Source organism: Rhipicephalus sanguineus, chromosome 1 (assembly GCF_013339695.2).
Source record: "Rhipicephalus sanguineus isolate Rsan-2018 chromosome 1, BIME_Rsan_1.4, whole genome shotgun sequence".
NCBI lineage: Eukaryota > Metazoa > Arthropoda > Arachnida > Ixodida > Ixodidae > Rhipicephalus > Rhipicephalus sanguineus.
In genome coordinates, this window is record NC_051176.1 from 100,050,217 (window position 1) to 100,062,725 (window position 12,509).

General features: G+C 46.4%; 1 protein-coding gene across 1 annotated transcript in view; it reads left to right on the forward strand.

The window, feature by feature from the left end:
• LOC119394458 (cytochrome P450 4V2) overlaps positions 1-12,509 on the forward strand; it is a 76,494-nt gene that overhangs the window by 40,768 nt on the left and 23,217 nt on the right. The window contains exon 10 of the mRNA XM_037661760.2: positions 11,802-11,981. Within this exon, the coding sequence (XP_037517688.1) occupies positions 11,802-11,981 (180 nt within the window). The remainder of the gene's footprint in view (positions 1-11,801; positions 11,982-12,509) is intronic.

Consider the following 12,509-nt stretch of genomic DNA (forward strand, 5'->3'; position numbering starts at 1 on the left):
GCAGTCTGATTCAGTCTAAATAACTTTTCTTCAACTTGGAGCATAGGCGTGCGCACAGGGGGGGGGGGGGGCAGAGGGGGCGGCCGCCCCCCTTAATCACCTAAGAGGGGGGGCGCAAAATCTGCCCCGTACATTGACCCTTCTAGTCACCTAAGAGCGAGGGGGGGCGCGCAAAATCTGCCCCATACATTGACTTAGCAGGGTAGGGGGGCGCTGCGGTGAACCTTTGCCCCCCCCCCCTGATGGGGAACCCTGCGCACGCCTATGACTGGGAGTCTTCCGTTCTGAAGAATTTGAATGAATTTCCTCTGTGGCTTCTTGCTACAAACGTGTGGTTGACAGTTTATCTCTTTCACGAAACGTAGACCGACGAATTCACATTTATGCCAGTGAGTCTTCGACTCTAAGCAGCTCTCATGGTTGGGCGCTTATTCCGCCGATGTCCACCTTAACTACATGAGCGATGATTTCATCGCGCTCTGACCTTAGTGGCCATAAAAAAATGCTAGAATGGTTCTTCATTGTATCGTGGATGACTCAGTGGCTTTTTATCGCCATCCAGGCTACAACCGCTTAAAACTAAATGCGAAACAGCAGAGAATGCAGATGCCGCATGTTCGCGTTTCCTTCCATCCCCACTGTACATTCTCCAGCCCAAGGACTGCTCTCAAACCTCTCCTATCAGCTCGGAATCAAGACTTTCAGGGACAAATGCAGTCAGAGATTACAAAACCATCAAGTAGTTGACAAAGGTCGCATCTCTCTGTTCTCCGAGGCTGTGCGATATATATGAGGAACTCGCAACAGTGGATGTGTGTGTGTGTGGGGGGGGGGGGGGGGTGGAAGGAGAGACCGTCACTTGAATACAATAACTGCATCGTATGATGGGAACGACTGCATCGCATGATGGGTCAACAGATATCATTCAAGTGCGAGGGACGAACCGAATGTTGTCAGCGCAAGTGACACGGTCAGACCACGCAGGCCAAAAGAAGGCTGCGAGTTCATGTGGTACGGCCGCCGCACGTGTGTGATAACAGCCGCCCCCTCACTATAGTCCAGTTGATACAGGGACCGGCACGCTCACCGCTTTGAATGCCCATAAAAATTGACGACGAAAGGGCCAACGAGGCTGCCCGTGAAGCACACGGTGAAACTAAAACCTTTTAAATTCCGTGGTCGATAACGGATGCAGTGCGGTACCTCAGCAGTGTTTCCCGTATGCCATCACACCAAAAAGAACTGAAACGTAACCCAATTGACTAAGTGTCGTTTAGTCCCACATGTAGACCCTTGTGCGAAATTGCAACGTTTAAGCGACATGAGAGGGCGTGAAAAAGCATTAGTATGCAGCTTGCAAGCACGCGTTTCTTTGACGTTGCCTTTTTGTTGCTAGTTTTAATGATAGGAAACACCCACTCCAACAGTGCGGCGTAGAATGGTTGAAACGCCATATCTGCTCTATTAATGTTCCTTATACTGAACGCTTAGACTTGCCCTTTGGGTAGCCAAATGAGGTCGCACGCATTTTACAGCAGACCTTGTAGAATGTCTTGTGCGTCAGCGAAGTACGAAGCTATCGACGCGATGCTGAGATTTTTTTTGTTTTTTTTTTTCGAAATAGGCGAGGTCGCATGGCTAATAGCTATGCTCGAACAGAACGATGTTAGTGCGTTCGAGCGGGCGCACTTTCATAATCTGAACTTCCACTTTTCGTCTTTCAGGTACCTTTCTATATTAATGAGAAATAACAGACAATAATGCCAAGGAAAGTACAGGAGATCCTATGTGTAATAATTGGAATATAAATGTGGAGAAAGTAAAGTGGACGAAAAGATAACTTGCCGCCGGCAGGGACCGAACCTGCGACCTTCGAATAACGCGTCCGATGCCCTACCACTGAGCTACGGCGGCGGCCATCCCCCCGTCCACTTTATAGGATATATACGTGTATTTAAACCTAGGAGTGTTAGTCATCGCCGATCGCAGCCATGGCGGCGAGTGTGGAACACTCTTTTTTTCTGCCTTTTGGCGTCACGTGGCACGTGATCTTTTTACGAGCTGGCAGCTGACCAATAATCCCTTGCATACTACCTGTAGGCATCAAGTCTGCCAGAATGAGACCCTTGCTGTGAATGAAGGAAAGAAGATGGCTTTTAAGGGCTCGTTTTTCTTTGTTAGAATATTAATGAGAAATAACAGACAATAATGCCAAGGAAAGTACAGGAGATGTTATTTGTAATAATTGGAATATAAATGGTAATGGTACTTTTCTATATTAATTATGGCAGGACATCTGGCTCCCTTCTACTTTAGAGACCGACTGGGGTGTTCTTTTTGATATTGCTGGAGTGTGTGTCGACAGCTGCGCCCTGCTAGTCCTTGAAACGCTCACGGTTACTGCTTAACGTGTTTTGTCTGTAGGAAGCTAAATACTGACCTTATTTTACCCCTAACACCTCAACTCTCCATTACTTTAAATGGCTCCGAAACAACCTGTGTAAATACAAAGAATCCAGCACGTTATTCTCTCCTTGCGTTTCCCGTATTTTTGGTACAATTCGTGACGCCAGCAGTCTGTTCATGTTACGTCTTGAGGAAATATGCTCTCCGTTGGTTCATATGCGAGGGATATCAGTTGTGAATTGTCTCCTACCCTGCTTTACCATGCACTCGCAAGCCCGCCCTGCCTGGTCGTGCAGGACTATCGTGCGTGATTAACCGATTTCGCTTCGTTTTGTGCGTTTTCAACTGTGCAGGCGGAGATAATAGCGTGTAGCCAAAAAGCGAGAAGCCCTGATAAGCTGAACGCTTATCGTTGACATTGTTCACATGCTTTATGAAGAAATAAGCGGCGTGGAGGAGTTAGAGCCTGCGGGAAGGGTAATGAAGACGAGAAAGAAACGACTCTCTCGTCTTTTAACTAGGAGTGGTTTAGGGGCTCTTTATTGCGAAGCACTTTTTAATTAGCGAACTGAGCTTCTTCTTTCCTCCATCAATGTGATTCAACACTGTTGATCGTATTAAACTTAACATCCTTGTCAATTCTGTGCCATAAACAAGCTGGGCGATCACAACATAAAATTGTGCTAATTAAAGAAAAACGTACGTGATATCACTGTCTCATTAGTGGTTGCTGCAACTTAAATTATTCACACATGCATATTTTCAAGAAGAGTGGTTTTTACGTTAAACTTAGACGTCGATTTTCGGCGTTTTAACGTTCATGTATTTCCTCTTCGTAAGTTTGGTATTTTTCAAGTAATCGCACTGTACAGTCGAAACCGTTTATATATAACTCGCTAAAAAACCCTGGAAATTAGTTCGATATTTCGGATAATTGGATATGCCACTTTTCATGAAATAATTTTATTTTCATTGCGAATTTCGGTGCGCAAGTTGCCTTCCCGGCATTGCTTGAGGACAGCGTAAGGAACACGTCTTCACGGCAGTACGCGTTTTTTTTTTTTTTTTTGTATTATTCCGCGGTTTGTAGTTGGGGATGCGGGATGTTATATGTAGGGGCAGATTATACGCAAGAAGATACGGTATCGATGTAAGTAGCGTTTCCAAATCTTCAAACACAGGTGTACATACTCCTCAGGCGCCGGAAACGTGTCGTCTGCATTGGCCCAGATGTCCGCCTTCTTTTCGATAGCGTGCTTCTTGGGATGCCATACACAGCGGCGACGTAAGGCTTCTTCTGTTTTACGGCATCCATCGTGTTAACAAAACGAGCGGAGAAGCGAACAGCGACCCTGCACGACGGGCCGGCGGCGCAACGACGAGAAATCATGGGGAAAAGTGCATGATGGCAAGTTGTAGTTTCTACTTGTTCCGCGTGGCGCCCTTCCAACTACGTCACTCGCTCTCCCGGATGCATGTGTGAAAGCCTCCTTCTCTGGGTGAAAATCGTATTAAACTTAACATCCTTCTTCCCTGGGTGATCGTATGCTATTTGTGACGGAAAGGCAACATCTTCGGGCGTTTCCCGCTTCCCGATGTTGGATATATCAAGTGTTATTTTTCTCCGATCTACCCTTAAATTGTCCTATGCATCGAGGTTCAAGGATTGCCGTGTTCGAAAACAATTCGATATACAGGATAATTCGATTTACCCGAGTTCGATATAGTCGAGTTCGGCTGCAATGCAAAAAAAAAAAATGCACCTCAGTTTCAACGTCAACGGTGTAAAGGACGGTAACGAAGGCCGCAACTCCACTCACTCCTAGCGTATAGCAGATGTAGTGTTCGGGCGCATGAAATAAGCATTTTGATGTCAGAATGAGGCGATAATAATGCCACTTACTTGTATCAGTTTCGAGTAGTTAAGAGGTGTTTTATTTCCACGGTCTTCCTGCGCCACGACTGTTTTGCCCCAGCCGTAGCATTCGATACTTCCTCTAAGCAAAATGCGCAGCAAATATTTCTTTTCTTTATTTTTTTCCTTGAGAGCCAGAATAAATAATGAAGGGAGCTTTTTAGTTACTTCATGCATACTGAATTCATATTCCAGGCATCTTTACCTTATCATTTAAACTATATAGTTTCCGCGCAAAAAGTCTGTTTCGTATATTGAGATTGTAATAAAGAAATCTAACATCTATATAAAGAAATCTAACCGCGATATATCAAGTAAAGGAAATGTTGGCAGGAAATTAAAACTGTCATCAAAACTGTCCATCAAGGAGGAGGGGAGAGAGTAAAGAATAGCTTAGAAAGAAAGAGGAAGCGAGAAATTGAGAGAAAGAAAGAAAGAAAGAAAGAAAGAAAGAAAGAAAGAAAGAAAGAAATGGAATGGAGAAAAAGAAAGATAGAAAGAGCGAGAAAGAGGAAGAAATAGAAAAGAAAGATAGAAATTAATAGAAATAAACAGAGCCAAAAAAGAAAGAGAGCAAGCATACCCATCTACAGTATAGTATATAGCAAGGGCTGGAAAAGAGAGAAGTGAGAGGGTAGAAGCCTAGCCAAGCCAGGACCAGCTAGGTTCCCACTACCTCTGCTATGACCCAGCCTTGCGCGACTTCGTGCAAGCTGCGCTAATGTTTTCTTGCAGCTTCCAAACGCAATTTAAAAATACAAGTCCTATTCGAATGGAGAGAAGACTGCTCGCTTCTGTCACTATAATTCACGGCCTTTACATTCACTTCACAATCTAACCACACGTTCTGGCCGGTTGTTAGTCCCTATAATGTCAACTAGGATGTCGGCTGCTCCCATTCGTTCTGTGATACATTCTATCGTTTCCGTATCTCCCAATTACGCCTATCATTTTCCGTTCGATCGCGCTCTGCGCAGTCCCTAATTCTTCTCGAGTTTCTTCGTTATCCTGGAAGTTTCAACCCGTAAGGTAATACTGGACATACGAAACGATTTTACACTTTTCGCTTTACGAACAGAGGTAGATTGCTGGTCACTATCTGAAAATGTCTGTCGTATGCGCTCTAGCCCACACACTAAAAAAAAATAATAAGATCGTGTAAAAAGGGTGCTTTTTTGCGCCACACCAATAATCGACATCAGGCTGGCTGCGCTTCGTTTCTTGAAAATTCGGTGCTCGCCACTTTTCTATCAGGTTATGGCTCTCGACTGCTGACGCGAAGGTCGCGGGATCGAATACCGGCCGCGGCGGCTACATTTTCGATCGAGGCGAAAATGTTTGAGGCCCGTGTACCTAGATTTAGGTGCACGTTAAAGAACCCCAGGCAATCGAAATTTCCGGAGCCCTCCTCTACGGCGTCCATCATAATCATATCGTAGTTTTGGGACGTTAAACCCCAGATATTAAAAAAATTATTAATAACATTCCTATCATGAACGCTGCATCACGTTGATAACGCGCACGCCGTTCGGGATCAGGAAATGCCGGGAGCGTGGAGTTAATGCAAGGAAACGCATTGGAGATAGATGACGATTTTTGTTGTGTGACAAAAAGGCACCCTTTTTACTCGTTCCTTTTTTTTCTTAATTTTGCACGCCTCATCGTAAAAACGTCCGGCGAACTCAAAAAGATCCTGTAGCAGCTGCTACACTGTAAAAAGGGCGAGTAAAAACGATGCGTTTTTGTCCCAAAACAATTCTCATCTGCCTCGCATGCCTTTCCTCGCTCTATCACCATGCGCCCGGTACTTCCAAGTCATGAAGGGCATGCGCGTTCACAGCGTGGCATAGCATTCTTGAGAGGAAAGTGGCGAGCGCCGAGTTTTCAAGAAAGGAAACGCAAACAAGCCAGATGACGATAACTGTTGTGGGACCAAACGACACCGTTTAACAGTGACGCTGTCGAAGCTCGGCGTAATTTGTCTGTCGGAAACAGAAACGATCATCATCATGAAACGACAAGCGCTCTCTACATCCTCTTCTTCATCTGGTTGCTTCACTCCTAGAACACGTGCGCCGATTTCTCCGGCATGGCTTGTAATAACCCTGATGGGTGAGAGAACGAGTACAGAGAGAGAGAAAGAAAGAGAGAGAGAAAGGAAGAAATATATAAAGGAAGAGAGACACAGAAATGTTTGCCGAAAAAAAGATTCTTCACGAGGCGGGATTCAAACCCATGTACCCTCGATCCGAAGGCGAGCGCCCTAACCACTCGGCTGTCCAGGCACGCTAGCAGAGGATAGCGTAGCCGTGTATAGTATAGTGTACCAAGGAGGTGGGAAAGGGAAGTGAACGCGAGGAGGAGAGAAGTGACGTTAAGGAGGAGGGGAGAGAGTGAAGCATAGCATAGAAAGAATGAGAAAGAGAAATAATGAGACAGAAATGCAGGAAGAGAAAGAAAGAGAGAGAATCGAATAACAAGTGAGAAAGAAATAAAGTGAGAGATAGAGAGAGAAAAGGATAGAAAGAAGGAGGATGCAAGCGAGAAATAGAGAGATAGAGCGAGAGAGACAGAAATAAAGGAATGAAAGAGAAAGAAAATAGAAGGAGGAAGAAAGAGAAAGAACTAGAGAGAGAGAGAAGTAAATATATAGAAAAACAGAGAGAAGAAGAAGAAGAAAGAAATAGAGGAAAAAAAAAGAGAAAATTCGCAAAACTTGGCGAAACAGCAAAAGCCAGAATTGGTGTCCATCAGCGCCGCTTTCTCTTTAGCATGGCGTGTCCACTGCAAGGTACGCTAGTTTTGGGACGCTAAACGCTTGTTCTTTTCTGTCTTTTTTTTTTTGCCGGATCGTTCAATAAAGTTGTTCACTCACTCACTCACCCAGATATTATTATTATTATTAGGCTAGTTATTTTTTTTGGTATATGGACAATCTAGACGGGTTTTCGCTGTCGGCGTCACCGTTATGTTCCGCATAAAGCTCAAATTGATTCTACCCGCCGGTCGAAGTGTGCGAGCGGGGGCGACGAACGCGGCTGAAGCAGAGCTCAAACGGGCCGGCCCATCTCCGTCGCTCCGAGCGCGCATGCGATGACATCCCCCCGCGTGTTAGACCTGCGATCGAGTGCTGCTCAGGCAAAGGCAAACGCCCCGCCCGTCTTGAACGAGCATGAAGGAACACGGGCGGGGGGGGGAGGGGTCGCTCGAGGAGCATCTGTGAACTTTGAGCGATCGCTGGCGCGCGCTCTATGTCGGCAGGTATCAGCGGATGGCTCGTATACCCTTCTACGTGCTGCGCTCTCAACGGGAAGAGACTGCCCCCTTGAGTGCATCCCACACATGGAGTAGCAGTATTCTCTTACATCAGCGTTTTGTAGCGTTACTCGAGATCGGATTAAAAAGAGTTAGCTGCCAGCCTTACCTCGTATAACATTACAATTTGTTGCTATCGCACCCATTGCTTCGCCCTTGCGGTGAAACTGTTATTTTTTCATGTTCTCTTCCGAATGAGATACTAGCCTACGTCACCACGCGTGATTTGACGGGATTATATACACTCTGCCGGCAATATGGTTTCATCATTTCCTAATGCTTACGAAAAAATAGGAGAGGCCACCGGTAATTTAGAGCGATATCTCAGCTCCTCCATGTAAAAACCCAGAATACGCCTCATTCTGGGAATCTGACCTTCAACTTTAGCCAAGGTCGTACCTAACGTTTATCGGGTCATAGTCTCTGAGCTGCGCCAGCACCACCGAAAATTGTTTATACATTGCCCGCGAGATGGCTCAAAGGTCTCGACGATGAGTTTGCGCCGACGTGCTTCGTGCTTCGTTCCACGCCCATCGATCACGTGCTTGATCACGTGCTTCGTTCCATGCCCATCGCGTGTTGTCGCAGAGCCGGCCAAAGCAGCCGAAGCGCTTCATCGAAATTCCAGAAGACAGCGAATTCCATGCGCAGCGCCATATTTGCATCTCGCGTCGCGCCATCTATCGTACACGCGACGAAACATGCCCGGGCTGCCATGCCAGCACACGCTGCACAGAGCAATCGCGAAACTCCCGAAACTCAGCCCGTTGGAGAGCGTGTTTCGCGTTTTTTCTAGCCTGGACATTTTCGCTGTTTTTATTGGAACATCAAGAACACTTTGCTCATGCAAGTCCACAATGTATAAAGTACGTGCTGTGCAGGCTGCGGCTACCTCGTCAGGTACGTACGCTGTTACATTTGTAAAAAAACGTCCTGGTTGTAGTACGCGTGAATCGTAATTGCAGTGCAGCTCGCGAAAGAGTGAAACGATGTTTTGTTGCCCCACATTAGAAGTTGTGCACACAGTTTTGTGAAAACTCATCATTTCAAAATGCATCGCGTAATAATTAGAGTACGTTTTACGGGTAGTTTCGCGGAACGTAATTATTGTTTCAGGAGCGCTCTTACAATAATGCGTCTTGCTCCCAAAGCGTGCTGTCAGAGAGTATCACCTGCAGTATCGTTCATCGATCCCTTTTGAAAGCTATCTGCGCGATTTTATTCTTGTAACGACGATGCTTTACAAGCGAAACTGTGCTACTCTTAGTTAAGCCGACATTGAAATGGACGGAATCCAGCTGCCTTTTATTGAATGTGTGCTGTGTAAATATGCTAAAAATTTAGCTGCTTGAGCTAGCGCTACGCCTGCGACGTAAAGGACACTGGCGCGAGCACTGTTTACTTACGCGTGAATATATGTATTAGGTGCAGCTGGATGCCTCGCGTCCAAATAAATTTGGGGACATCAAACACTGAAATGAAAGCACGAAATTCTGGCCAGCTGTTGAGGAACACCGTACCATTTACTATTTTTTGAAGACGAAATCTTGAAGGCGTGGATGCCATCAAAAGCACTAAAGCTTAATACTACGTTGAAGGTGGCAAAGCACGCTGATTGCTTGTGCTTGAAAGCACTACCTTGCACTACATTTGCGTTAAAGGAAACGCTCAAAGATATGAAATGCACCCCCACACGAAGCTCGCGCCTGCCTTCAACCCTTCTGCGTGTCGCGCAAATTAGGTTCGTAAAATGAAATATGTGGGCATCACACTACAGAATACACGCAGTTAGTGTACTCACTCGCGCATTTTCACTCGACTGCTAGTTTTTCTGCTTGAATCACAGTTATCCACTCGCGGCGAAGCTGAAAACACCGCACCGGTACTATTCCCGTGGCGCGTCGTGATCGTCGCAGACAGCGCTAAGTAGTAATAACCTCCTGTTGCGCTGCTTGTTTTGGCATCCAAAGACGACACAGTAGTGCCCAGACGAGCTCTTATACGCTGAAGCGGCGTGAACGGTACTTTTTCGCACATTAAAGCCTGAGAACTGCAGCTTGCGCTGTTTACTTAGCGCAGCGCGCAACACATGCGCGCCTTGGCAGCCCGGCCAGCCTGGCCCGGCGTCTGGGTGCGAGAATATTCGCTCGGATCGCCAGCAGCCTGGGTGCGAGACAGGCGTGCTGGTGACAAAACGCGCTCGCATGCGTGTTTACGGAGCAACGTGCAGCTGCGCGTGAGGCACGTCGCAGCTCATGTTGCAGTTCAACGCTAGAGATTTCTCACAGGATCCCGCAGGTCGGGAGCATAAAGTGTCGTCTTTGCTTAAACCAAGACATGCAATAAAGTTGAATCTCTGCAAACCAATGGTCTCGTCCCTCCCAAAAGCAAGCAAATGTGAGCTATCGCTCGATAAACTTGCTTTAACCGCGTTCAAAGACATCAATTTTTGGGGGTAACGCTCTCGCTGGCAGTTTCCTTCTTGTCTCCGTAACAAAATGTGATATATAAAAAATGCTTTATTTTTACGTACGATTTTTACATAATAAAGAAACGTTACCACCAACGGAAGACGCGCCTGGAAACAGCCACTGCCTCTCTGTGCAAGTGTACAATGATGAAGTTCGTCTGACGCGTGTTTGGCGTAGCTTTTTCCTGAGCTATCACCTCATTTAATGCATTCCTGGGTCTCCAGTCTTCATGAAGTCCCGTAGAAAGCCACGCGTCGGTCGTGCGGTCGTGTTCAAAATATGTTTGCAAGAAGGGTGTCAAACCACGAAACTCTCACTTCTTGCCGCTCTCATACGTGTATGCAACACAGGTAATATATTACCCCGTGTTAGTGAAAAACGGTTGTTCAGGATATAAAAAAAAATTGGAGGACGCCTGAGCTTCGCTTTCAAGGATAGAACGCGATAGCGTGATCGGGCCCCGTGCGCATCGCCTTCTCAACTGCTGGCCTTGCTTCGGTTCTCGGTGCATGCCTCAACCGTGCCGTAAGGAAACGAACGAGTGTGCACGTAACATTGGCCGTTTCAAAGTGACTTAGAATGCCTACTGCAGGTATAGTAGTTAGGTGCCCACTACGCGCTCGTAAAGCAACACGCGAACCAACGCAGCTACTCACTTTGTCGATGCTTTTGCAGTTGGTGATGATTAAATATGTCTGAGCGCTTTGTAATGGGTGGGCCTTTAAAACACCCACTCCTTGCGCATTTCACATGTTTTGACGCCTGGCACGATTCTACGCTTCTGCCACACAATATTACACGCGTTAAGGAGGCTCCTTCCACTGCATGACATTCATATAGTGTTTTTTTTTTCTTTTGGAAACAGTTTCATGCAATAACGTGGCTCTGTGGTAGAGCAGTCTGCCATAGCGCGCGTCTGCGTGCTCCGAGACAACATGGCGCTTCTGTCGGACGTGTTGCCACCCTAAATCTTTTCTACATTAATATTCTTTGATCCTAGCACAGACAGCTTTGCTGTATAAAAAGAATCGCCTGAAGCCGCTCTCCCGAGGCACTCTTTCTGGTGTCCGTCGTCTTCTGTAATTCATCATTCTTGCGCGGTCCTGTTTACCTGCTCCGTCCAGAGTCCTAGACAACGAGCGTGGCAAGAGGATTGAGCGACTGCTCCTTTTAAAGCGAACCTTTTATATCTCACAGATTTCGGAATCGTTCGCGATAAACCCGTCTATGGCGAGCGTGCAGAAATGCGGCCTTCGAAGGTGCGACGTTCACATGCGTATTTGCATGCGCCGTTTTCCAGTAAGTTACGCTCTGCCGATCGTGGACTGCCGGCGATCAGCCATTTCTGATATGGCAATCTGATCTTTTATCGAGGTCGCTTGTCATTTCACATTGCTAAATTTCATTGTTGCTTGGATATGAAGGCGTGAGCGCCGCTGTTGTCTGTAGCAACTGAATTATGCGCACGTGGATGAAGGTGCATTTCCCGGCATGGAGGAAGGAAACAGAAAGCAGCGTTGCGCAGTGAGAAAGAAAGAAAGAAAGAAAGAAAGAAAGAAAGAAAGAAGAAAGAAAGAAAGAAAGAAAGAAAGAAAGAAAGAAAGGGAAGTAGTATGCCACGCATGCACAATCAAAGCTTCGCTTCACCCAATTTCCCGATAGGGCAAGGACATCTGATTTTTTTTTCGCTGCAGATGGCTACCACCTTCCTGAAGGCCTGACATGTTTCGTGAACCTCTACAGCCTGCACAGAGACCCAAGGCACTTCCGACAGCCGGACAGCTTCCTCCCCGAGCGTTTCCTGAGCGAGGAGTTTGCTCAGCGACACCCGTACTCCTACGTCCCATTCTCAGCCGGTCCCAAGAACTGCCTAGGTAAGACCTCCCTCTTTCCTCTGTGACACGTCAGTATCTTTCCCTCTAACTAGAGTTTTCATAGGCTATAGATTGTTTTTATGACTGTAGAACTAATGCAAGCTACACGTATACTGAGCAGCCATTTTGGCCTCCACTTATTTCTCAACTTCGAAAATGATATTAAGTGAATAGTTCATAGACTATGATTGGTGATGATGTGCAAGGCCTAATGCCCATGTGCGCTCTGCTGACCATGTATGCTATATAACAACTACGATTTAGCACACGGTTAACTTTCTGTGGTCGTTAAGCAGGTTGCATGGTAAGGAAAACATCCCATTGTGGGGCCTGACGTGACAAAACCATGATATGATTATGAGGCACACCATAGTTGACGACGTCGGATTAGTTACATTAACGGGAGGTTGCTTGACGTGCCCCTAATTTTAAATACACAATTTTCTTCAATTTCATAGCCATCGTGGCCGGCAATGAAATCTGCGTCCTCGATCTTACAAGGTCTACGCCTCGGAAGCTAAGCTATCG